Raw genomic sequence first — 27484 nt, forward strand, 5'->3', positions numbered from 1 at the left:
AAAAAACCTCTTAAGTCAAAAGATTGCATCTTTCGTGGTTATTTCCCACAAGCTCAGTAGATAGTGCTAATACTTAGTACCCTAATCTCCTTCAGGAGTGAAGATGAAGCTGGCTGCTATAAACACGTCCCTACCCTTCCATCCTGTCAGCCTATTTTGGGACTTTACCCTAAACATGCATTGAACGGAAGCTCTAAACTCAGGGATCTTGTGACTGTGACTGGAGGAGGGGAACAGACTCAGAGGCCGGCCCTAGGTAGGAGGGGCAAGGGAGCGATCCGAGCCCCGGCCCCGCCCCTCGCATGCGTCTCTTTTTAAAAAAGCGCGGGCGTGCCTTGCGCAGGCGCAATGCTGGGGCGACGGTTAGCCGCGCAGGCGCGGTGAAGGGAGGATGGCGGAGTTGGTACCTTTTGCGGTTCCCATCGAGAGTGACAAAACCTTGCTAGTGTGGGAGCTGAGCTCCGGACCCACGGCCGAGGCTTTGCATGTGAGCCGGGGCCAGGATGGAGGGAGGGATGGAGAATGCTGCCCACCCGCTGACTGGGAGTTCCGGAGTCCTGCCTCAGACCCTCACCTGCCTGAGCCTCCGCTGAAGGACTCTTAATTATAAAGGGGATCCCAACTGACAACTGACGACCCCCAACAGATTTTTAGAGTCCCAGAGAGGTATCTCTCCACCGTCAGAACGTTTTACCTTCCAGTGCTTCTTAAAGTTTAGGATTTTAAGAGGAAAACCTGTTGATTAAGTGGGAAGTGTTTTGAATCGCATCCTTCGCGAAGAGAGGTTTGGGGAATATGAGGGCATGTGCGGTTTTGTTTTCTGGGCGTGAGATTTCATGCATTTACTTGTCCCACCCCCACAGCATTCTCTGTTCACAGCATTTTCCCAGTTTGGCCTTCTGTATTCAGTCCGGGTCTTCCCAAATGCTGCAGTGGCCCATCCTGGTTTCTATGCCGTCATTAAGTTTTATTCTGCAAGGGCTGCCCACAGAGCCCAAAAGGCATGCGACCGGAAGCAGCTTTTTCAGAAATCTCCAGTCAAGGTGGGTCCAAATATGGAATTCCTAGCTCCGCTGAAATGAAGTGCTGAATTCAATAATAGGTTAGCATTTGTCTAGCACTCTGGTTTACAGAATATTTTCAGATGCATTGCCACACTAATCTTCCAGTTCTCTGGGTTTTTTAGATGAAGAAACTCAAACTCAAGGTGGTTGAGTGACTTGTTTAAGGTTCCTGACAAGAATTATGGAAACTCGAGATTGAACTAAAACCTACTGATGCTAAACCTCATGTCATTTTATGCTGTCCCTTTTTAAGAAATCTCAGCTTGGGCAACAAAATGAGACCCCATCTCTAAAAACATTGTAAAGATAAGGCTGGGCACCGTGGCTCATGCCTGTAATCCCAGCACTTTGGGAGATCGAGGCGGGCTGATCACTTGAGGCCAGCAGTTTGAGACCAGCCTGGGCAACATAGCAAAACTCCATCTGTACTAAAAATACAAAAACTAGCCGGGCATGGTGGCATGCGCCTGTAGTCCCAGCTACTTGGGAGGCTGAAGCATGGGAATTACTTGAACCCAGGAGGTGGAGGCTGCAGTGACCCGAGATTGTGCCACTGCACTCTAGCCTGGGTGACAGAGTGAGACTCCATCTCAAAAAAAGAAAGAAAGAAAAATAAAAAATTAAACATCAGCCAGATGTGGCATGCACCTGTAGTCCCAGCTACTTGGGAGACTGAGGTGGGAGGATCGCTTGAGGCCAGGAGTTTGAGGATGCAGTGAGCAATAATTGCATCACTGCACTCCTGCCTGGGCCACAGAGTGGAACCCTATCTCTAAAAAATGACTGAATGAATGAAGTCTTCGCCAGACGACTTCTGCTTATATTTACTTTTTAACTTTTTTAGAGACAGAGTATCCCTGTCTGCCCAGGCTGGTCTCTAAATCCTGGCCTCAAGCAGTCCTCCTGCCTCGGCCTCTTAAGTAGCTAGGTACAGGCCACCATGCCCAGCTATATTTACTTTTTATTTTTATTTTTTGAGATGGAGTCTCATTTTGTCACCCAGGCTGGAGAGCAGTGGCATGATCTTGGCTCACTGCAACCTCTGCCTTCCGGGTTCAAGTGATTCTCCTGCCTCAACCTCCTGAGTAGCTGGGACTACAGGCACCTGCCACCACACCTGGCTAATTTTTGTATTTTAGTAGAGATGGGGTTTTGCCATGTTGGCCAGTCTGGTCTCGAATTCCTGACCTCAAGTGATCCACCCACCTCAGCCTCCCAAAGTGCTGGGACTACAGGTGTGAGCCACTGCGCCCAGCCATATATTATATATTTACTTTTTTTTTTTAAAGACGGAGTTTCGCTCTTGTTGCCCAGGCTGGAGTGCAATGGTGCGATCTCAGCTCACCACAACCTCCGCCTCCCAGGTTCAAGCGATTCCCCTGCCTCAGCCTCCCAAGTAGCAGGGATTACAGGCATGCACCACCACGCCTGGCTGATTTTGTATTTTTGGTAGAGATGGGGTTTCTCCATGTTGGTCAGGCTGGTCTCGAACTCCTGAACTCAGGTGATCCACCCGCCTCAGCCTCCCAAAGTGCTGGGATTACAAGCGTGAGCCACCACGCCCAGCCTATATATTTAGTTTTATGTGAATTTAAAATGTGTGGGTGTGACCAGGTCTTCTGCCAGCTGTTACATAAAGGAGACTGTATCATCATTATCACATCATCATCATCACGCTCACCATGGCTCATAAACTGCCTGTTTGAAACTCCCTTCAGTTCTGAGAGGATGGGAACATTCTTTAAGCGGTATTGTAGAAACCCTATTCCATATTAACATGCCAACCAATTATACTTTCCCAGAGCCACAGAATGATATCTCATTGTATGCCTCAATTCAGTCATCTTTCCCTTTTCAAGGACCATTTCAATTCCTGATTGGCTACTTGATCTGACAGCTTCCTACTAATCTTGCTGCCTATTCTTCTCTATATTCCATTCCTCATTGAATTAACCTTGATCAAATCTGAGAACTCTGCTTAGTAATGACTCTAGGTATACTACTCCCACTTCAGTAGCCTGTTCAATGCCCTCTTAGCCTGTTCAACACCCTCTTCAATCCTGGTTCCACTTTCTGTGACTGAAATGATTACCTGTGAGATATTATTTAACTTTTGAACTATGGTCTGTTTCTAACCTGTGACCATTTCACATAGCCACTCAAATATTATAAAGGTACAACTAAGATTATGAAACATTTACTTGGTATCATTTTGCAAGTAATGAGTTTTTAGTGCTCTTTGGACATTGAGACCATTTCATAAGCTTTAGGTTTTGAGAATTTCACAGCATAAAGCCTATCACTGAGACAATAATGAAGGAAATGTTCTACAACTCAATAGATAGGTGAGATGAGAGGGCATTCATACTAGATTTATTACTAAACTCAAAGCTTTCAGTTACTACTCACCCCCCACTGTAATCTAGTTTAAGTGTTCTTTTCTACTTTAGCACGTACACTTAGTTCCTGTCTTTTTTGCCTTTCTAAATACAGAAAAGAGAATAATGTTTTAAAGTAAAATCAAGGAAAGGCCTAAGGCACCTGAGAGGGTTTTGTTTTTGCTTTTTGGGTTTTTGTTTTTTTGTTTGGTTTTCTCGTTTTGTTTTTTTGAGATGGAGTCTTGCTCTGTCACCCAGGCTGGAGTGCAATGGCATGATCTCAGCTCACTGCAGCCTCTGCCTCCCGGGTTTAATTGATTCTCCTGCCTCAGCCTCCAGAGCAGCTGGGATTACAGGCATGCACCACCACGCCCAGCTAATTTTTGTATTTTTGGTAGAAGCAAGAGTTCTCCATGTTGGCCAGGCTGGTCTTGAACTCCTGACCTCAAGTGATCTGCCGCCTCGGCCTCCCAAAGTGCCGGGATTACAGGTGTGAGCCACCGTGCCCGGCCAAGAGGGTTTTTTGGTTCTTTTTTTTTTTTTTTTTTTTTTTTTGGTGAAATGAAGGAAAATGGTTGCTGCAAAGTTATCCAAGCTGACAGCTGTCTGTGCCACCCAGAGGCTCAGAGTTTTTCTGAAGCTTCCTGGTTGTCTGGAAAGGCTCCACTGTGACTCACGATACAGGCCGGTCTCGCCAGTGGCACTCAACGTTTAAAAACTGGTCTTCATTTCTTTCCCAACAGGCATTTCTCCTTCTTTTCAGTTGGAGAAAGTAATTTCATTTTTTACTTGCTCATTGTTTTATTCATTCAATCGATAGATCATCTGTGCTCTATTATATGCCAAGAACTATGCTTAGTTCTGGAAATGAAAAAAGAATAAGCTATGGTTTCATCTGGGACTTAAGGAACTTATAAACCAGTGATAGAGGAAGGTGCATAAACAAATCAATAAAGAATTAACTTTACGGCCAGGCGCAGTGGCTCACACCTGTATCCCAGCACTTTGGGAGGCCGAGGCAGGCAGATCACAAGGTCAGGAGATCGAGACCATGCTGGCTAACACGGTGAAACCCCATCTCTACTAAAAAATACAAAAAATTAGCCAGGCGTGGTGGCAGGTGCCTGTAGTCCCAACTACTCGGGAGGCTGAGGCAGGAGAATGGCGTGAACCTGGCAGGCGGAGCTTGCAGTGAGCCAAGATCGCGCCACTGCACTCCAGCCTGGGTGACAGAGCGAGACTCCGTCTCAGAAAAAAAAAAAAGAACTTTACTGTTAATTCTTATTAATTTCTAATACAAATAAATTTGACTTTATTTGTATCATTTGAATTTCATGAATATAATATACTACACTTAAAAAATGAAATATATAGGAAAACTTGTGATGTAAGAAATCCACAAAAATGGATAAAATGTTTTAAGAATTAACACTCAGTAGATATTTGCGTTCTCAAAGAAGCACGTAAATGCAGATATACCTCTCGTTGTTTCAGTTGCGTGTAAAATTTATAGAAGTATTGGTATTTCCTTTTTTTTTTTTTTGAGACAGTCTCACTCTGTCACCTAGGGTGGAGTGCAGTGGCACCATCTCGGCTCACTGCAACCTCTGCCTCCCAGGTTCAAGCGATTCCCCTGCCTCAGCCTCCTGAGTAACTGGGACTGCAGGCACGTGCCACCATGCCTGGCTAATTTTTAGTATTTTTCGTAGAGACGGGGTTTCACTATGTTAGCCAGGATGGTCTCGATATCCTGACTTTGTGATCCACCTGCCTCAGCCTCCCAAAGTGCTGGGATTACAAGGGTGAGCCACTGCACCTGGTGTTATTTCATCTTTTAACGGGTTAGTAACTTGGGGAGGGGGATGGGTGGTGGGTTCATCTTATCTATATTCAGGTCATATTCTCAAGCAGGAACTACTGAATGGGAAGACAGTAACAATTTTTCATTGCACACTTGGTATTGACAAATCTCAGATCTATCCAAAATAAAATCTCTAGCGGTTGTGATATTTATGGGTCTATCTCTTATGATTTTAGGTTCGTCTTGGCACCAGACATAAGGCAGTTCAACATCAAGCCCTTGCCCTGAACAGTTCCAAATGCCAAGAACTGGCGAATTACTACTTTGGTTTCAATGGGTGGTCCAAAAGGATCATCAAGGTAAACCTTGTAGATTTTTTTTCACTTACCACACTCTCCTTTCAACATTGAAATCCTAGATTTTAGACAGAAGTATTGAACTGGATTGTAGGGAGGTGATGTGAGAGGCCTCTACCATTGAGGATAAACTGACATGTCTGAATTGGCCTGCTACCTAGAATTAATAATCTCAGTCAATTGGATGGTGGTATCCGTAATTTTCTCCACTGTTTTTGTGGCATATAATAAAAAATGGTTGTCTCTATCTAGCAATTCATTTGCAAATCTAACTTGATTTTGAAGCCATAGGACACCTCATCTGTTAGCTTGAATGACTGGAGTGTAGTTGTTTTTTGGGTTTTCTTTTTTTTATTGGGTTTTTGTTTTGTTGTGTTTTGTTTTTGAGACAGAGGCTCGCTGTGTCATCAGGCTGGAGTGCAGTGGCGCTATCTCAGCTCACTGCAAAATCTGCCTCCTGGGTACAAGCAATTCTCCTGCCTCAGCCTCCCAAGTAGCTGGGACTACAGGCGCCCACCACCACGCCCAGCTAATTTTTGTATTTTTAGTAGAGACGGGGTTTCACCATGTTGGCCAGGATGGTCTCAATCTCTTGACCTCGTGATCCACTTGCCACCTCGGCCTCCCAAAGTACTGGGATTACAGGCGTGAACCACCACGCCCAGCCAAGTTTTTACTTTTAATAACAAAACATTTTGAAGCCTACATTAAGACCCCAGGAAGGACCTTACATTAAATATCCTTACAGCTTCAGGAGCTTTCTGACCTTGAAGAAAGGGAAAATGAAGATAGCATGGTGCCACTTCCGAAGCAAAGCCTGAAGTTCTTCTGTGCTTTAGAAGTGGTGTTGCCATCCTATGATTGCAGGAGTCCTGGCATTGGCTTGGTGGAGGAGCCTATGGATAAGGTGGAGGAAGGTCTGTTTTCACTGGGAGTGGAGGAGGGTAGGGATTTGGAGTGGAAAGGATCTTTCTTTTTTTCTTACTTTCCAAAACTCATCTTTTCAGATACATATCAAGCCCCTCCCTCTCTGAGCTACTGAAGTCCTGGGCAGAGTTTTTCTGTCTTACAATATAGGGTTTTACTGTAGGCAATACCTGATTGAACCTTTAAATTTAAAATCGTACAGCTGACTTCCTGCCGAGAAGCTTAGGAGGAAGAAGGAAGTAATGTTTTTACAGTTTTTGGTTAAGAACTTGCTTCGAACTAAAATAGTCCTTCAAATATGTGTCTCTTGTAGCTCTCGGTTATCCCAGCAAAACCATCTAAAGATTTTTTTTTTATCTATTTATTATTTTTTAGAGATAGGATCTTGCTCTGTTGCCCAGGCTAGAATGCAGTAGCATGATCATAGCTCACTGTAACCTCCAACTTCTGGGCTCAAGGGATCCTCCTGCCTCAGCCTCTTGAGTAGCGAGGACTACAGGCGTGCACCACCACACCTGGCTAATTATTATTATTATTATTATTTTTAGAGATGGGGTCTTTCTGTGTTGTCCCACCTGGTCTCCAACTCCTGGCCTCAAGTGATCCTCTTGCCTCAGGATCCCAAGTTGCTGGGGTTATAGGCATGAGCCCCCATGCCAGGTCATCATCTAAAGATTTACATAAACTTTTGTGTAAACATTCAGTTCCTTTTTTTACTCATAAAAGGGTTTCAGCAGAAAAAGTGTCTAATATAGATACCTAGAAAGGGTACTCAGTTGATACTGATGTTGAGTATTTTTTTAGTATTCATGGCCATCATGCTTAGGGTTTGAAGTCAGAGGCAGGGCTGTAGGCTAATGGAGTGGAGTAGGCTCCTGGGGGTGATGCCCAGGGAGGAGCCAGATTATCTGTACCAAAGTTTTTTCTTTTTTGAGATGGAGCCTCACTCAGTCGCCCAGGCTGAAGTGCACTGGCGTGATCTTGGCTCACAGCAACCTCCATCTCCCAGGTTCAAGTGATTCTCCTGCCTCAGCGTCCCAAGTAGCTGGGGTTACAGGTGCCTACCACCACACCTGGCTATTTTCTTGTGGTTGTATTTTTATTAGAGACAGGGTTTCACCATGTTGCCCAGGCTACTCTCAAACTCCTGACCTCAAGTGATCTGCCCACCTTGGCCTCCCAAAGTGCTGGGATTACAGGCATGAGCCACTGTGCCTAGCCTCTTTTTTTTTTTTTTTTTTTTTTTTTTGAGACAGAATCTCACTCTGTCGCCCAGGCTGGAGTGCAGTGGCATGATCTCGGCTCACTGCAACCTCCGCCTCCCAGTTCAAGCTATTCTTGTGCCTCAGACTCCCAGGTAGCTGGGATTACACGTGTGCCACCACACCCGGCTAATTTTTGCACTTTTAGTAGAGACAGGGTTTCACCATGTCCGCCAGGCTGTTTTTGAACTCCTGGCCTCAAGTTTCACCACATTGACCAGGCTGTTCTTGAACCCCTGGCCTCCACCTGCCTCAGCCTCCCCAGGTGCTGGGATTACAGGCATGGGCCACCAGGTCCAGCCAACCAAACCTTTTTCGATGAGTGATTCCAGCCCTTGATGCATAGGAGGGTAGGGTCTGTAGGAGTGTAGCCTTAACTGATCAATTTGAAATCTCTGGGTGATGTGAGACATGTGCCAGGTTCTTGGCTCTTATCTCCCTTCTAGTACTTCAGGAACTTCCCTACTAGATGGAGGTAGTAAAAATGGGCCCTGCCAGGATGTACCTATAACAGAGCCATTCAACCATACGCTTGTGCCGTCTGCCCTTAGTCATGAAGGTTTTGAGCTAAGAATCATGGATGCTTTTTTATTTTTTAAACATATAGCAATTATCATTCAAATAGGCACCTTAAATCCATTTGTTTTGGTTGGATTTAGGACCGTTATCATTCCTTATGAAAAGGAAGACAGTCCAGAAGCTTGCTATTCAGAAGGCTTTGTCAGATGCATTCCAGAAACTGTTGATTGTTGTTCTAGGTAAGACTGTCTTGATCATCCTTGAAGTACTTCAGTTTCAGTAAGCAAATAAACTCATTTTGAAAAGTTAATTGAATAAAAATATTGATATCTAAAGCACTCTATAGTATGCTTTCATTTGCTAAATTATTTCACACCAACAGGCTCAAATTTGTTCTGTGTGACATTTGTGAAAAAAAATGACAGCAAATATTGTCCCCAGTTTACAGATGTGAAAAGACTTGCCTCAGTTCCCACAGAAAATGTTTAAGCCAGGTCTTCTTTAATTGCTTGCCTATCATACAGAATAGTGATTATAAGTTTTGGATGCATGGATTTGAGTCCTAACTCTGTCTCTTAGATTTTTAATGCAATTAGGCCGGGTGCGGTGGCTCACGCCTGTAATCCCAGCACTTTGGGAGGCCGAGATGGGCGGATCACGAGGTCAGGAGATGGAGACCATCCTGGCTAACACGATGAAACCCCGTCTCTACTAAAAATACAAAAAAATTAGCTGGGCGTAGTGGCGGGCTCCTGTAGTCCCAGCTACTTGGGAGGCTGAGGCAGGAGAATGGCGTGAACCTGGGAGGTGGAGCTTACAGTGAGCCAAGATTGTGCCACTGCACTCCAGCCTGGGTGACAGAGCGAGACTCCATCTCAAAAAAAAAAAAAAAAAAAAAAGATTTTTTAATGCAATTTTAGGTCTTATAGCCAGAGAGATTTGAAAATACTTAATATCTCTAAGCTGCAGTCTCTTCATCTATAAACTGGGGTTAGTAATTCAGTCAGCCTTATGGAGGACATTGTAAGAGTAAATGAGATGACAAATGTAAAAACTCGGAGCTACACTTACAAGATAAGCAGACATATTTAACTATTATTGTCATTGTTGATTTATCTCTGAATAAATAAGCTCTCTGCTGAAGAGTTTATTAGATTATGTTTCCTGAATCAAGAATTCAGTTTCAGCTTTCATTTCTGGCACTGACACATTGGGCAAGTATGATTCTTATACAACAATCAGCTGCTTTGCTGTGAGCCTTGGAATTGGTCATGCTATTGAATGTATTCCCTATTGCTTGTATTCCCTATTGAATTCTACAGTGGCACGAATCTTATAGGCTGTGCCCAAAGGAAGCCTGACGATTAGCAAAGAGTCCCTGAACAGAGTTGCTCTTCTGCTTCACAGCCCTAAAGGCTTAGAGACTGAGAGATCCTAATTAAGTTACCACAGACCTTTATTTGCTTGTAGGAGGTGGCCCTGACTGCTCTCAGCTTTCCAACCTGGGCAACAGCCCTTCTAGTGAAAGTCTTACTTCCTTGGTCATCAACTGTCAAGTCTGAGTAACAACATTTAAGAACCAAACGAAGTGTGTGTGTTGTTTACCTCTCCCTAATACACAAAGGTATCTTGCACACACTGAAAACTTCTTAGACCAAAAGCCTGATGGCTCTAGTTTGCCTTGAAGGTAGTTCTATTGTCTATAAGGGTATGTGAGCCTGTGTCTGCCAATAAAATGTTCAAATGTTCTCTCTCTCAGAAGCTTTGTTCATTGTATCTGGTGGAATGAATTTTGGTTCAAAAGGAGTAGACACCTGGCCATTGCTTCTAATGTGAAGTGTCTACTAGCCCAGTGGTCTGTATTCCAAATTTGAACTTGCTTTGACCCCCATCTGATGCCTTACCATTTAGTCATATTATGATTGAACATTTTGGTTTCCACATTTTTTATTTCTTATGTTATTCCTTAGTTCCTATCTGTAAGATCATAAAGTCCTTTGTACCGAATATGGTTGATATTTCATACATATGTTAAAAACTGAGGTGTGAGTCCAGACATGGTGACTCACACCTGTAATCTCAGCATTTTGGGAGGCCAAGGCAGGAAGACCACTTAAAGCCAGGAGTTCAAGACCAGCCTGGGCAAGAAAGCAAGACCACGTCTCTAAAAAAAAAAATTAGGCAGGCACAGTGGTGTGTACCTGTAGTCCCTGCTACTCTGGAGGGTGAGCCAGGGGGATCACTTGATCCCAGGAATTCCAGGCTGCAGTGAGCTGTGACAGTGCCATTGTACTCCAGCCTGGGTGACAGAGTGAGACACCCTGTCTTCTAAAAAAAAAATAGAAAGAAAGAAAGAAAAAACTGAAGTGTGAGATGAGGAGATAAGGAAACTTCCAGGAAAATGCTCTTATTTTCTGCTTTTAGAAACCAAAACAATGTTTCATCATGGGGTGCTACCATTATATGCAGGAAGTTTTAGAATGAAAAAGATTCTGAATTGATCGTCGCTAACTTTATTTCAGAAAGTGGTAAAATAGCTGTGGAGTACAGACCCAGTGAAGACATCGTAGATGTCAGATGCGAAGAAGAACTACACGGTTTAATTCAAGTATGTGAAGATAAAAACTCAGGGGTAACATAGCCAGTGTAACCATAATTCAAAAAAAGCAGCATAATTTGGAGGATAATTTGTTTCATTCTTAGGAAAATGTAAAACTGATACTACTTTTGAGTGCAGAGTATTTCTGGGGCTTTTCCTGAAGTCTTGACCTTTGGCTCTGACCGCTTATTTGAAGTTTGGAGAGGAGAACTGAGGACTATCAGAGTATTACTACAGTTGTGGACACAGGAGAGGGATTAGTCTTCCTCCAGGAGTTAGGGATTCCAGGCTGCTTGAACACAGGCCTTTTTAGAACTTTCTTCAAACAGGATCCCAGAGATATGGGGAGAAAGTAACTGGCCTTAAGAATGATCGCACTACAGCTTTCGAAAACTATAATGCCTTTCAAATACAGTTTATTACCTGGATCTCAATATCTCCCGTATATCTTGGGTAGAATATTTTGCTGAGATCTTTCTGTAAATCAGTTACAATCATGTGCTACAAAATGATGTTTCGGTCAACAATAGACCACATATATGATGGTGGTTCCATAAGAGTATAATGGAGCTATCCCTATACAGCTATACCATTTTTTATCTTTTAAACAGTATTTTTACTGTACATTTTACATTTTACATACACAAATACCTTCCGTTATGTTACAATTGCCTTCAGTATTCAGTATAGTAACATACAGTACAGGTTTATAGCTTAGGAGCCATAGGCCATACCATATAGCCTAGGTGTGCTGTAGGCTATACCACCTAGGTTTGTGGAAGTATATGCTATGATGTTAGCACAAGGGTGAAATCACCTAATGACATATTTCTCAAGCTTCCCCTCACATGGCAAGCAACGCATGACTGTATATGAAAGCTCTTAAATAGGGATTAAGTTTCTAAATTAATCTCTGAAAGAAAACAGTCATTATTTACTACATATGGAATGTTTTTTTAAAAAGTAGCAAAAGTGTTTTTTTTCAGTAGGAACTTAATTTGGGGCTAGAGTGTTTTATTTAACTTTCACCCCAAAGTTGCAAAACGTTTTGAAGTTTTTCCCTGTAAAATAGTTATTTTAATTCAATTTAAATAAAACCCCTCAAGGAAACTTCAAGCTTTAAGAAGTCTAGCTTCCTGTGAAATGTGAGAGAAAGTCAGCACTGATTTCAGAAATCTGATTATAACAATAGATCCATCCCTAAATGAGGCAAGTCTTGGAATCCCTTCCATTGTAAAACCATTAATCTGCACCATATACCTATCTATGCTAGGCACTGGCATAAGATGAAGCACGTTCTTAGAGTTCACATGCTGGTGATTGTGCCAGACAATGAGTAATAAAATAGGTAACAATGGCTGTGGAGGAAGTCAGCTGGGTTCCAGTTATAGTCGCATTTCAGGAAATTACTTAACAGCTGACTTTAACAACCTAAGCCTCTTCTCCATGTGTGCACACAGGGTAGACCTCTGAAGAGTGGCGCTGTAATTTCTAGGGTAATGGCTGTGTTAAGTCAAGGCAGGATGACAGTTCAAACTTCTCTCCCAGAATGAATTGCCCACCTCCCAAAACCCCTCCTACAGAAAATGTGGAGTCTTCACTTATTCCCTGGCAGCCCCTACCTAATAGAGTGGTGAATTATCAAACATGCAACAAAGGATATGGAAAGTTTAGCAAAAACGGCAACATTTTGGAATGAATGACCGTAATGTGCGTTCTGCCTGACACCCTAACTAGCGCACATTTTGCAGGTCCCTTGCTCTCCCTGGAAGCAGTATGGCCAAGAGGAGGAAGAGTATCTCTCGGATTTCAGCTTGGAGGAGGAAGAGTTCAGGCTGCCAGAACTTGACTAGCATTCCTGAATATCCCAAGGCGAGGTCATGTAACTTCCTTGGGAAGCTCTGCCGTGCCCCTACCACCCCACCCCGCCCCACCACTATAGGCTGCTGGAGTCCTGGAACCACCTGGGTCGGCCGCCCAAATCTTTCCTGGCGAAGGGGAGGGAAGGGGTGTTCTGGTGGAGTGGGAAGGGAGGCTTGGGTAGGATTGTGGGATAAGATCGCCCTGGTGACGAGGAGCGGATCTCGAACGGAACTTAATAAAGGTTGCCTAGATAAAGATATGGTAAATAACGGACGAGGCGGGGCCGCGGTTGCTAAGGGCGCGGGCATCTGGTGGCTGCCATAATGGCTTCTGCTCAGTGCAGGATGCCAACTTCTGTCAAGTACCGGCTGCGTCTCTGGTCCCTATGGCCCCTCCTCACGTGACAACTACTGTGACTACTAGTCCAGGAGGCTCAGCCTCTGGAGTGGGTCCAGGGCCCACTCCAGCTGACCTCCGACCCCCTGAGGCCAACTGAGCCCTGGGCTTGGCGCTCCTCCGATCTCCCCCCGGAACCTCCCTATGCGTTTATCCACCCCCACCCCCATACAGACCCGGGAGCTTTGATAACCTGAGGTCCTCTACTGCCACCCAGATGTCAGCCTCGCCTCAGGAACCGACTGAGACTTTGGTTCCATTTCTGGACACAGATTCAGCTGGAGAGCTGCCCCTGGGGCCAGAGAAGTTCGCTGTTGCACACCAGGATCGAAATGATAAGCTGACTCACAAGAAAGGCTCCCAGAGTTGGTTCCAATGCTAGACTGGGATCAGAACCAGACGGTAGCTCGGCCTCTTTGCCTCAAAAGTAAGGTTCAAACTGTAAGTCTAGATCAGGCTGCAGATCATCAGGCATATGAAATACTTGTTCCACCTCTAGATAGTCAGAATTCAAAAGCAATGAAGATTAGTGTTTCACCCAAAAACCTGAAGAAGAAAGATCTACCTAAGCATCGGAGGCTTGCTAAGGTTGTTGTTGGAACTCCACACCGATTTGTATCAAAACCTCAGTGTCAGAAACAAACTTTACAAGCATTTAGTATTTAGATTCAGGTATGGATATACTGTATCTGGGCAGCCTTCCTCCAGAAGTCCAGGTGAAAGATGAGCCTCCAGGGCCCCATGAGCAAGTTGGACTTTTGCCAATTCTATCTAGAGCCCGAAACTCAAAATCCACAGACCCTCCAAGAGATCCAGTCATCTTCACTCCAGCAAGAAGCCCCAGCACAGCTTCCACAGGTCCCTGAATATGTAGAAACTTCTTCAACCCAGTAGGAGGCCCCAGCTCTTCCTTCTCAGTCCCTTAAGGGGGTCCATTCTTCAACAGAGCAGGAGGCCCCAACACAGCTGCTACCTGCCCTGAAGAGATTGTAGCTCAGTTATGAATACATCATCAGGTAAATGTTGCATTAAAAAGTTGGAGTGAGGCCAGGTGCAGTGGCTTACACCTGTAGTCCTAGCACTTTGGGAGGCCAAAGAGGGTGGATAACCTGAGATCAGGAGTTCGAGACTATCCTGACCAACATGGTGAAACCCTGTCTCTACTAAAAATACAAAAGTTTGCTGGGTGTAGTGGTGAGCACCTGTAATCCTAGCTACTCAGGAGGCTGAGGAAGGAGAATCGCTTGAACCTGGGAGGTGGAGGTTGCAATGAGCTGAGATTGCACCATTGCACTCCAGCCTGGGCGAAAGAGTGAGACTCCATCTCAAACAAACAAAAAAAGTTGGAGTGAAGCTCATCACTCACACTTGCCCAATGTAACAGTCAAACATGTGGATTTGGAGCTTACAATAAGTCCAAAGCCAGATAAGAAACTTACATCAAGCCGGGAACAGGCCACAACTCAGCCTCCAGAGCACCCTGAGAAGATGGACCCTTCCTCAACCCAGTTAGAGGACCCAGCTTAGACACCAGAGTGCCCTGAGGAGATGAAATCTACAACCCAGCACAGGACCCCAGCTGAGCCTCCAGTTCCTCCTCTGGAGGCCAGACCTTCTCCAAGTGAGCAGGAACAGCCAGCTCAGCCTTCTGAGTTTCCTGGGGAGGTTGAACCTTCCCAGACCCAGCAGGAGGCCACCGCTCAGCCTCCAAAGTTCTCTATGGAGAGTGCATATCAAACTGCACTGAATTATGAGGTGACAGTTCAAACTCAGGGTGAGGATCAAGCTCATTATACAAATGACAGTTAAACCTGTGGATGTAGAGATGACCATAACTTCAGAGCCTATCAAAGAGACTAAATATTCTGCAGCCCAGCAGGAGGTCCCAACCCAGCCTCCAGAGGGAGTGGAAACTTCTGCAAACCAACAGGATTTAACTGAGGCTCCAAGTCCTGTGGAGGATGAATCTCCCCCGAGTGAGCAAGAACAGACAGCTCAGACTTCTGAGTCTTCAGGGGAGGTTGAATCGTCTCCAGCCCAGCACGAGACCCCAGCTCAGCCTCCAGAACATCATGAAGTAAAAGTTTCACCTCCAGGTCACCATAAAGCTCAGCATTCAGATTTGCCCATTGTCACTGTTAAGCCTCCAGTTATGCAGCTCACCATAGCAACAGAGCCTACTGCAGAGGTGGGAACTTCTCCAATCCACCAGGAGGCTACAGCTTAGCTCTCAGGGGCAGTTAATGATGTGGAACCTTCCATGACCCAGCACGGGGGCCCAACTCTGCCTCCATAGTCATCAGAAGATGACTTTACCAGTTAAACAGGAGACTTCAGTTCAATCTCCAGCTATTAAAGATGAGAACCTCTCTCCAGCCCAGCAGAAGGCTGCTGCTGAGTATCCACAGATGCCTGAGGAGGTTGAGTCTTCTCCAACACAGCAATAGACCCCAGCTCAGCCTTCAGAGATCCCTATTGAAGTTATAGCTAATCTCCAGTGCATCATGAGGTAACAGTTTCTCTAAGTCATGATCAAGTTCAGCCTCCAACATTGCACAGTGACACTGTGAAACCTGTGGATCACATGGTAACCATGACTCCAGAGTTCACCTAACAGGTTGAAATTTTAACCAAACACAGGGCCCCAGCTCAGTCCTCAATGTCCCCTTAGCAGTTTCAGCATTTGAAAGACCAGCAAGAAATGATTATTCAGCAGCTAAATACCCCTGAAAATGATGAACTTCCTCCAGTCCCTCAAGAGCCCACAACTCAGTCACCAGCTCAGACTTTGTAAGGTCATTGAATGATGAGATGGTATTTTCACCTCTAGATCTATCTTTAATATTCAGAAATAATTCAACTTTCCCTAATACCACATTTAAAAATATGGATATGGACCTCACCATACCTACAGAAGTCACTATGGAGGTTGAACCTTCCCCAGTCCAGCAGGACAATCCTCCTATTCCCACTGAGTAGGCTGATTTTTCTCCAACCCAGCATGATACCCCTTCCCCACCTCTGGATTCTCCAGAAAAGATTGAATCTCCATCACAGCAAGAGGCCACAGCTCAGACCCCAGATTCCCCTAAAGGGGTGGATTTTCTCCAGTCCAGCAAGAGTCCCCAGCTGAGGCACCAGAGCTCCCTAAGGAGGTTGAACCACTGCAACCCAGCAGGAAGCCTCAGGTCATCCTCCAAAGTCCACTGCAGAGGTCAGTCCACCATAGCTGGAGATACCAGCTCAGCCATCAGCCACCTGAGAAGGTCAAACCATCTTCAGTCCTACAGCAGGCCTCAACTCAGCTTTTAGAGCCACCTGAAGAGGTAGAATGCTCTCCAGTCCAGTAGACAGTGCCTGCTCAGTCTTCAGAGCCCCCTATGGTGGTAGAATCCTCTTCGACAGAGCAGATGGCCCCATCTTTGCCTCCAAATCTCCCTCAGGAGGTGGAACCATCTCTGACTCATCAGGAGGTTCCAACTCAGACTCCAGAGCCCCCTATGGAGACAGAACCTTCTCCAGCTCAGCAGGAGGCCACAGTTCAGGCTCCAGAGCCTCCTAAGGAGGCAGAACCTTCAAGTCAGCAGATGGTCCCAGCTCAGCTTCCAGAGCCCCCTAAGGGGGTTGCAGCTCAACCTCTAATGCATTATGAGATGACAATTGTAACAGCAAGCCAGGACCAAGCTTAGTATCCAGCATTATGAGATGACAATTCTAACAGCAGGCCAAAACCAAGCTCAGTATCCGGTATCACCCAGTGTCAGATTTCAACATTTACACCTGGAGCTTACCATAACTCCAGAACCCACTATGGAGGCTGAGCATTCTATAATGCTGAGGATGACTACAGCTCCTCCAAAACACCCTGAGGTGACCCTTCCACCTTCAGACCATGTGCAGGCTCAGCACACAAACCTGAGGCCACAGTGCAACCTTTGGATCTGAAATTTACCACGAATCAACAACCTACTACAGAGAGTATATTTTCTCCAACCATGGAGAATTCAACTCAGCTTCCAGAGCCACCTATGGAGGTTGTAACTCAACCTCCAGCTCATTATGAGGTGACAGTTCCAATACAAGGTCAGGATCAAGCTCCGCATTCAATACTGGCCAGTGTCACACTTCAACCTTTGGACCTGGGGCTTACCATCGCTCCAGAATCCACTACAAAGGTTGAACTTTCTCCAGCCATGCAGGAGGCCGCAACTCAGCATCCTCAGGAAGTTACACCTTAACCTTCAGTATTTCAAGAGGTAACAATTTCAACACCAGGTCAGGATCAAGCTCAGCATTGAATATCACCCATCATTACAGTTAAACCTCTGGACCTGGGACTTACCATAACTCCAGAACCCACTACAGAGGTTGAACATTCTACACCCCTGAAGAAGACTATAGTTCCTCCAAAGCACCCTGAGGTGACACTTCCACATCCACACCAGGTTCAGACTTAGCATTCAAACCTGACTCAAGTCACATTTCAACCTTTGGATCTGAAACTTACCTTAACTCCAGAATCCTCTATGGAGGTTGAGCCTTCTTCAACCATGCATAAGACCCCAACTCAGCCTCCAGAGCTACCTAAGGAGGTTGTAGTTCACCCTCCTGGGTATTATTATGAGATGTCTCTTCCAACAGAAGGCCAGGATCAAGCTAATCATCCAACCTCACCCAGTGTCACAGTTCAACCTTTGGATCTGGGGCTTACCGTTACTCCACAATTCACTACAAAGGTTGAACCTTCTAGAGCCATGATGACTACAGCTCCTCTGCCAAAGCACCCTAAGGTGACACTTCCACCACGAGACAAAGGTCAATGCTCAGTATTCAAACCAGACCCAAGTCACAGTTCAACTTTTGGACTTGGAACTTACCATAAATACAGAACCTACTACAGGGGTGAAACTTTTCCAACCACAGAGGAGACCTCAACTCAGCCTCCAGACCTGGGGCTTGCCATAACTCTAGACCCCATACAGACATTGAACATTCTACAGCCCTGGACAAGACTACAGCTTCACGTCCAGACCAGGTTCAGACTCAGCTTCAAAACCTGACTGAAGTCAGAGGTCCACCTTTCAACTAGAACCTACTCAGGATTCATTGGTTCAGTCTGAAAGTTACACCCAAAATAAGGCTTTAACTGCACAAGAGGAACAGAAGGCCTCCACAAGCACCAACATATGTGATCTCTGTACCTGTGGAGATGAGACGCTGTCATGTATTGACATCAGCCCAAAGCAGAGGCTCCGCCAAGTGCCTGTGCCAGAGCCTAGCACCTACAATGGCATCTTCACCATCTTGTAAGAATCACCTTTCCTCAATTGTTCTCTGTGTCCTGTCTGATATAGCAGCTTTTTCCTGGAGGCCTTCCTGGGCCTTCTTTATCTCACCAAACCACATGGACAACTGACTTTCTGCTTCTGCCTTTGCCTGTCATTTCTTCCTTCTCCTCATTCTCCTTTACTATTAGGCCCCTTCCCTGGTCTTTTACTTGTGATTGCTCTTAATCCTTTTCTTATCCATTTTTCTTTAGCCCCATCACATCATTTGCTTCACTGCTGCTGTCCTCCTATTTGCACTTCACCCTCTTTACAGCAGTCTGTCTCTCCATCTCAGTGATAGTGCTCTAGGTGGTTAAGAGTTGATTCTGAAGCCAGGTTACTGGGTTTGAACCCAGGTCTGTCATTTGTTAGCTTGGTTACCCTGAACAAGTTATTTTTCTCTGTGACTCAATTTCCTCATCTTTAAACTGGGGATTATTCTAGTTACCATTTCATAGGATTGTTGTGAAATTTAGGTGAGTGAATACCTGTAATACTTGCATCAGTGCCTAGTGTATGTAAGAGTGGTGGCTGTTAACATGATTACTTAGCTCTTTAGTTATGTTCAGAACTCATCTTTGTCCCTGACTTTCTATATGTAGCACCCGTTTTGTGTCCAACCCAGGGACAAGTATGACACTGTCTCTGGAACATGAAAATGATAGAAGAAAAAGAATAAGCATAAAAATGGAGGTGTAAATAATAAAGTATTAAAACATAATGCAGACCATCAGTGCTAGAATTCACCATATCTGTGATCCTTGAATTATGGAGGTCAGGGGAAGCTGCATCAGTAAACTAACACTTTACCTGGGGCTTAAAAATTAGCTATAATTTGTTAAATAAGAAAAAATAGGAGTACGGTCTAGGCAAAGGCATGGTTACAGGTATGGTCGAAATTGAGTAGAACGACCCACAGCTCAGCCTCCAGAGAAACCCAAGGAGGTGGACTCTTCCTCAACCCAATTAGAGGCCCCAGCTCAGATACCAGAGCACCCTGAGGAGATTAAATCTTCAGCAACCCACCAAGGGACTCCGGCTGAGCCTCCAGGTCCTCCTGTGGCAGCTGAACCTTCCTCCAGTAAGCAGCAGCAGCCAGCTCAGCCTTCTGAGTTTCCTGGGGAGGTTGAACCTTCTCAGACCCAGCAGAAGACCCCAGTTCAGCCTCCAGAGTCTTCTATGGAGAGTGCAGCTCAAACTCCACCGAATCATGGGTGACAATTTAACGTCAGGGTGAGGATGGAGCTCATTATACCTTGCCAAGCATTACAGTTAAGCCTGTGGATATAGAGATTAGCATAACTTGAGAGCCAAGGATAATGAATCTTCTCCAGTCCAGCAGGAGGCCCCAACCTAGCCTCCAGAGGAGGTGGAAACTTCCACAACCCAAGAGAAGGCCCCAACTGAGCCTCCATGTTCTCCTGTGGAGACTGATCCTTTTCCCGGTGAGCATGAGCAGCCAGCTTAGCCTTCTGAGTCTCCTGGGAGGTTGAATTTTCTCCAGCCCAGCAGGAGATTCCAGCTCAGCCTTGAAAACATTATGAGGTAACAGTTTCACCTCCAGCTCACCATCAAGCTCAGTCCTTAATGTCCCCTGAGAAGTTTAACCATTTGAAAGATGTGCAAGAGATTATCATTCAGCAGTTAACTACCCCTGAAAATGATGAACTTTCTCCACTTGCTCAAAAGCCCACAACTTGGTCTCCAGCTCAGCTCTCCTCAGACATTGTAAGTCCATTGAATGATGAGATGGAATTTTTCACCTGAAGATCTGTCTTCAATATTCAGAAATAATTCAACTTTGCCTAAAATCACAGTTAAAAATGTGGATATAGAGTTTACCATACCTACAGCAGTCACTATAGAGGTTGAACCTTCTCCAGTCCAGCAGGACAACCCTCCTATTTCCAGTGAGCAGACTGACTTTTCTCTAGCCCAGCCTGATTCCCCTTCCCTACCTCTGGAGTCTCCTGAAGAGAGTGAATCTTCAGCCCAGCAAGAGGCTACAGCTCAGACTCCAAATCCCCCTAAGGAGGTAGAACCTTCTCCAGTCCAGCAAGAGTTTCCAGCTGAGCCAACAGAGCCTGCTAAGGAGGTTGAACCATCTGCAACCCAGCAGGAAGCCTCAGGTCATCCTCTGAAGTCCACAAAAGAGGTCAATCCTCCACCAAAGCAGGAGATACCAGCTCAGCCATCAGAGCCACCTGAGAAGGTTGAACTATCTCCAGTCCTACAGCAGGCCCCAACTCAGCTTTTAGAGCCACTTAAAAAGGTAGAATGCTCTCCAGTCCAGCAGGCAGTCCCTGCTCAGTCTTCAGAGCCCTCTATTGTGGTAGAACCCTCACCAGTCCAGCAGATAGCCCATCTTTGCCTCCAGAGCTCCCTCAGGAAGTGGAACCCTCTCTAACTCAGCAAAACTTTCCAGCTCAGACTCCATACCCCCTATGGAGGCAGAGCCTTCTCCAAACCAGTAGGAGGCCACAGTTCAGGCTTCAGAGCCCCCCAGGAATATAGAACTTTCAAGCCAGCAGATGGTCCCAGGTCAGCTTCCAGAGCCACCTAAGCGGGTTGCAGCTCAACATCCAATGCATTATGAGATGATAATTTCAACAGCAAGGCAGGACCAGGCTCAGTATCCAGTGTCACCCAGTGTCACATTTCAACCTTTAGACCTAGGGCTTACTATAACTCCAGTATCCACAAAGGAGGCTGAGCATTCGACAACCCTGAGAAAAACTGCAGTTCCTCCAAAACACCCTGAAGTGACTCTTCCAACTCCAGACCATGTGCAGGCTCAGCACACAAACCTAACTGAGGTCACAGTTTAAACTTTGGATCTGAAACTTACCACAACTCCACAACCTACTACAGAGAATATATTTCCTCCAACCATGGAGAACTCAAATCAACTTCCAGAACCACCTATGGAGGTTGTAGCTCAACTTCCACCTCATTATGAGGTGACAATTCCAACACAAGGTCAGGATCAAGCTCAGCTTTCAACACTGGCCAGTGTCACACTTCAACCTTTGGACCTGGGGTTTATCATCACTCCAGAATCCACTACAGAAATTGAACTTTCTCCAACCATGCAGGAGACCCCAACTCAGCCTCCTAAGGAATTTGTACCCCAACCTCCAGTATATCAAGAGGTGAGTGTTCCAACACCGGGTCAGGATCAAGCTCAGCATCCAATGTCACCTAGCGTTACAGTTCAACCTCTGGACCTGGTGGACTTACCATAACTCCAGAACCCACTACAGAGGTTGAACATTCTACACCCCTGAAAAAGACTACAGTTCCTCCAAAGCACCCTGAGGTGACACTTCCACATCCACACCAGGTTCAGACTCTACATTCAAACCTGATTCAAGTCACAGTTCAACCTTTGGGTCTGAAACTTACCTTAACTCTATGGAGGTTGAATCCTCTATGGAGATTGAACCTTCTCCAACCATGCAGAAGACCCCAACTCGGCCTCCAGAGCTACCTAAGGAGTTTGTAGCTCAACCGCCTGTGTATTATTATCAGATACCCATTCCAACACCAAGCCAAGGTCAAGCTCTGCCCTTCTACAGCCCCGATGACTACAGCTCCTCCTCCAAAGCATCCTGAAGTGACACATCCACCTCCAGACAAGAACCAGGCTCAGCATCCAAACCTGACTCAATTCACAGTTCAATCTTTGGACCTGGAGCTTACCATAACTACAGAACCTACTACAGAGGTTAAAACTTCTCCAACCATGGAGGAGACCTCGACTCAGCCTTCAGACCTGGGATTTGCCATAGTTCCAGAACTCACCATAGAGACAACATTCTACAGGCCTGGACAAGACTACAGCTCCACATCCAGACCAAGTTCAGACTCAGCATTGAAACCTGACTGAAGTCACACATTTCACCTTCTGAACTAGAACCTACTCAGAATTCACTGGTGCAGTCTGAAAGTTATGCCCAAAATAAGGCTTTAACTGCACAGGAGGAACAGAAGGCCTCTACAAGCACCAACATATGTGATCTCTGTACCTGCAGAGATGAAACACTCTCATGTATTGATCTCAGCCCAAAGCAGAGGCTCCACCAAGTGCCTGTACCAGAGCCCAGCACCTGCAATGACACCTTCACCATCTTGTGAGAATCGTCTTTCCTCAATTGTTCTGTGTCCTGCCTGACATGACAGCCTTTTCGTGGAGGCCTTCCTGGGCCTCCTTTATCTCACCAAACCGAACTGACAGCGGACTTTCTGCTTTCACCTTTCTTGTCAATTCTTCCTTCTCCTGGTTCTCCTTTACTGTTAGGCCCCTTCTCTGGTCTTTTACTTGTGATTGCTCTTAACCCTTTTCTTATCCACTTTCCTTTAGCCCCATCACATCATTGCTTAACAGCGGCTCTCCTCCCATTTTCACTTCACCCTCTTTACAGCAGCCTGTCCCTCTTCCCATCTCAGTGATGATGCTCTAAGTGGTTAAGAGTTGATTCTGTAGCCAGGCTGCCTGGGTTTGAACCCAGGTCTGTCATTTATTAGCTTGGTTACCCTGAGCAAGTTATTCTTCTCTGTGACTCAGTTTCCTCATCTTTAAACTGGGGATTATGCTAGTTACCATGCCATAGGATTGTTGTGAGATTTAAGTGAGTGCATACATGTATTGCTTACATCGGTGCCTAGCATATGTGGGAGTGTTGGCTGCTAACATGATTACTCAGTCCTTTAGTTATGTCCAGAACGCATCTTTGTCCCTGACTTTCTATATGTAGCAGTCGTTTTCTGTCAACCTTTGGCCAAGTATGATACTGTCTTCAGAAATGAAAATGATAGGAGGGAAGAAAGAGACTAGGCATGAAAAGGAGGTATATATAATGAAATACTACAAGATAATGCAGACCATCGGTGCTAGGATTCACCAGAATCTGTGATCCTTGAGGTGTGGAGATCAGGGAAAGCTACATCAATAAGCTAAAACTTACTTGGGACTTAAAGTGTAGCTATAATTTGTTAAATAGAAGACAAATGGGAGTACAGTCTAGGCAAAGTCATGATTACAGGTATGGTCGAAATTTGGTAGACAAGGCTGCAGCTCAGCCTCCAGAGAACCCCAGGGAGGTGGACTCTTCCTCAACCCAATTAGAGGGCCCAGCTCAGACACCAGAGTGCACTGAGGAGATGAAATATTTTGCCCCCAGCAAGGGACCCCAGCTGAGCCTCCAGGTCCTCCTGTGGAGGCTGAACCTTCCCCCAGTCAGCAGGAGCAGCCAGCTCAGCCTTCTGAGTTTTCTGGGGAGGTGGAATTTTCTCAGACCCAGGAGACCCCCAACTCTGCCTCCAGAGTCTTCTATAGAGAGTGTAGCTCAAACTCCACTGAATCATGAAGTGACAGTTCAAACTCAGGGTGAGGATCAAGCTCATTATACCTTGCCGAGCATTACAGTTAAACCTGCAGATGTAGAGATTAGCATAACTTCAGAGCCTACCAAGGACACTGACTCTTCTCCAGCCCAGCAGGAGGCCCCAAACCAGCATCCAGAGCAGGTGTAACATTCTGCAACCCAACAGGAGGCCACAACTGAGCCTCCAGGTCCTCATGTGAATGCTGAACGTTCCCCAGTGAGCAGGAGCAGCCAGGTCTGCCTTCTGGGTTTTCTGGGGAAGTTGAGTCCTCTCTAGCCTGCAGGAGACCCCAGCCCAGCCTCCAGAACATCAAGTAACAGTTCCACCTCCTGGTCACCATCAAGTTCAACACTGAGATTTTCCCAGTGTCACTGTTAAGCCTCCAGATACGCAGCTCACCATAGCAACACAGCCTACTGCAGAGGTGGGAACTTCTCCAGTCCATCAGGAGGCTACAGCTCAGCTCTCAGGGCCAGTTAATGACATGGAACATTCTGACATCCAGCATGGGGCCCCGCCTCTGCCTACAGAGTCATCGGAAGAGACTGGACCTTTACCAGTTCAACAGGAGACTTCAGTTGAATCTCCAGAACCTACTAAAGATGAGAACCCCTCTCCAATACAGTAGGAGGCTTCAGGTGAGCATCCACAGACCCCTGAGTAGGTCGAGTCTTCTCCAACCCAGCAAGATGCCCCAGCTCAGCCTTCAGAGCTCCCTAATGAAGTTGTAGCTCAACCTCCAGAGCATCACAGAGTAATAGTTTCTCCTATAAGTCATGAGGAAGTTCAGCCTCCAACATTTCACCATGTCGTTGTTAAGCCTGTGGATCACATGGTTACCATGACTCCAGAGTTCACCTATCAGGTTGAAGTTTTAACCCAACACAGGGCCCCAGCTCAGCCTTTAATATCCCCTGAGCAGTTTAAACATTTGAAAGACCAGCAAAAGATTATCATTCAGCAGCTAAATACCCCTGGAAATGATGAACTTCCGCCAAATCTATCAAGAGCCCATGACTCCATCTCCAACTCAGCTCTCCTCAGACATTGTAAGTTCGTTTAATTGTAAGATGGTATTTTCATCTCTAGATGTGTCTTCCGTATTCAGAAGTAGTTCAACTTTGCCTAATACCACAGTTAAATATGTGAATATGGGCCGGGCATGGCGGCTCACGCCTGTAATCCCAGCACTTTGGGAGGCCAAGGCAGGCAGATCACGAGGTCAGGAGATCCAGACCATCCTGGCTAACATGGTGAAACCCCGTCTCTACTAAAAATACAAAAAATTAGCCAAGTGTTGTCGCAGGCGCCTGTAGTCCCAGCTACTCAGGAGGCTGAGGCAGGAGAATGGTGTGAACCCGGGAGGCAGAGCTTGCAGTGAGCCGAGATCGCGCCACTGCACTCCAGCCTGGGCGACAGAGGGAGACTCCATCTCAAAAAAAAAAAGGATCTAGCATAAGTATGGACTAATTTTTTTATCTTGCCTGAATTCCTATCTAAGGGGTCTGAGGAGTCATGCCCTACAAATCGTAAATTCTCATCAGATGGGTCTTATTTAACCCTATATATCATGATTTACTTTCCAGCCTGACTGTGTCATAACATTACAAGACAAAGAAGAAAATCAAAATATTTTACCCCAAAACATGTTATTTTTCCATATTTTTAAATGGCCCTGCAAAGCTTTTCTTTGTGGGAGAAATTTTGTATCTGTAAAGCATCTCTATTAACATAGCTAGATCTTTTTCTTCTAGAACCTCCCAATCCTAAAGAGATTCACTAAGATCTGAATAGGAAACATTTGTCACCTATTTCTCTAAGGGCAGCCACTATAAGACTTCAAAAGAACTTTGGTCTCCACAATCTTTATCGTAACCTGAACATTCCCTTTCTATCTATCCCAGGTCTTGAGACAAACTCAACCTTAATTGTCAACCAGAAAATGTTTAAATTCACCTATAGCCTGAAAGCCCCCAACTCCACCTTGAGTTGTTCCACCTTTCTGAACCAAACCAATGTATTTCTTAAATGTATGTGATTGATGTCTCATGCCTCTCTAAAATGTGTAAAACGAAGCTACGCCCTGACCACCCTGGACACATGTTCTCAGGACTTCCTGAGGGCTGTGTCATGGGCCATGGTCACTCATATTTGGCTCAGAATAAATATCTTCAAATATTTTACAGTTCAACTCTTTTCATCGACATACGGACACTTGAAGTGAAGAAGCCGAGGAAAGAGAATGAAGTGGGAAAAATATAAAGAAATAATTACAGAAAACTTCCCAAATTTTCTGAAAGGCTTGAATTTACAAATTCAAGGTCAGCAAACCCCATATAGGATTGATCCAGAGAAACCTATACTTAGGCATATCAAAGTCAAACTGCTGAAAGCAAAAAAAGAGAAAATTTTGAAAGCAGGAGAGAAAAGTGGCACAATACATATGGGAAAACAACTATTTGAATAACTGAAGACTTTTTTTTTTTTTTTTGATGGAGGGCCAGATAGGTGGATTCAAAGATTTTCTGATTGGCAATTGGTTGAGTTATTACCTAAAAACCTGGAATCATTAGAAAGGAATGTCTAGGTTACCATAAGGGGTTGTGGAGACCAAGCTGTTATCATGCAGATGAAGCCTCCAGGTATCAGGCTTCAGAGAGAGTAGATTTTAAATATTTCTTATCAGACTTCAAGAGTCTGTTCTATCAGTCTTAAGATCTTTTTGACGTTAATGGTAACAAGGTGTGTCTGACTCCCCCCTTCCGATCATGACCTGAACTAGTTTTTCAGGTTAACTTTAGAATGCCCTTGGCCGAGAGGAGGTGCCCATTCAGATGGCTGAAGGGCTTCAAATTTTATTTTTGGTTTACAGCCCATTCTTCATCAAACCTAAGCATAAAAAAACAGCAGTTTTCCCCTGGGTATTTGTGTCATTTCTGAAGGTTCCAGTGTCATGCAAGACTTTGATTTTTAAAATTAAATAAATTTGTTATGCTTTATTCTTGTTAATCTGTCTTTTGTTATAAGGGTGTCTGTCATCCATGAAACAATGGGTGAGGAAAAGATAACTACTTTTTCTCCTCTACAATACCACACTCTCTTCAAAGCTCATGCTTTTTTGGTCCCCTCTATCGTTTCACAATGAAGTCGCAGGCTGGGATGGCTGGGGTTTGGGTTGAAAAGTAGTCTGGGGCCAAATTGTCAACACTTGAATGCCATACAAAGGAGTCTGCATTTTAGTTTTTATGAAATAAGGAGTTATTGGCCAGGTGTGGTGGCTCACACCTGTAATCCCAGTACTTTGGGAGGCTGAGGTGGGCAGACAGCTTGAGCCCAGGAGTTTGAGACCAGTCTGGGCAACATGACGAAACCCTGTGTCTATAAAAAATACAAAAATTAGCTGGGTATGGTGTCGCATGCCTGTAGTCCCAACTACTCAGGAAGTTGAGGTGGGAAGACCACTCGGGCCCAGGAGGTTGAGGCTACAGTGAGCTGTGATTGCACCACTGTACTCCAGCCGGGGGTACAAGCAAGGCCCTGCCACAAAACATAAAAATAATAAATAAATAAATAAATAAATAAATAAGGAGTTATTGAAGGAGAT

At 45.3% G+C, this 27484-nt stretch overlaps 1 protein-coding gene and 3 pseudogenes across 7 annotated transcripts; all 4 read left to right on the plus strand.

Moving 5' to 3' along the window:
- The first annotated feature begins 338 nt into the window (after positions 1–338).
- On the plus strand, positions 339–26879 carry RDM1 (RAD52 motif containing 1). Of its 6 annotated transcripts, XM_003817971.5 has the most exons (7): positions 339–487; positions 864–1043; positions 5480–5602; positions 6348–6516; positions 8448–8546; positions 10830–10915; positions 12658–26879. In XM_003817971.5, the coding sequence occupies exons 1-7, from the start codon at positions 392–394 to the stop codon at positions 12757–12759; spliced, it is 855 nt and encodes a 284-aa protein (XP_003818019.4). In that variant the 5' UTR covers positions 339–391; the 3' UTR covers positions 12760–26879. The 6 variants fall into 6 exon arrangements, 4 of the variants coding, with proteins under 4 accessions (XP_003818019.4, XP_003818020.4, XP_008969505.1 ...); XM_003817972.6 differs by lacking the exon at positions 8448–8546 and having other exon boundaries at positions 12658–13024; XM_008971257.6 differs by lacking the exons at positions 10830–10915; positions 12658–26879 and adding an exon at positions 9778–10061.
- LOC117976505 (leucine-rich repeat-containing protein 37B-like) lies at positions 13155–26879 on the plus strand (annotated as a pseudogene).
- On the plus strand, positions 17692–26879 carry LOC100990840 (leucine-rich repeat-containing protein 37A2-like; annotated as a pseudogene). Its single transcript, XR_008954984.2, has one exon. The product of XR_008954984.2 is annotated as a leucine-rich repeat-containing protein 37A2-like (transcript).
- Positions 19703–26879, plus strand: LOC134729427 (leucine-rich repeat-containing protein 37A-like; annotated as a pseudogene).
- Positions 26880–27484: the final 605 nt, after the last annotated feature.

Source organism: Pan paniscus, chromosome 19 (assembly GCF_029289425.2).
Source record: "Pan paniscus chromosome 19, NHGRI_mPanPan1-v2.0_pri, whole genome shotgun sequence".
NCBI lineage: Eukaryota > Metazoa > Chordata > Mammalia > Primates > Hominidae > Pan > Pan paniscus.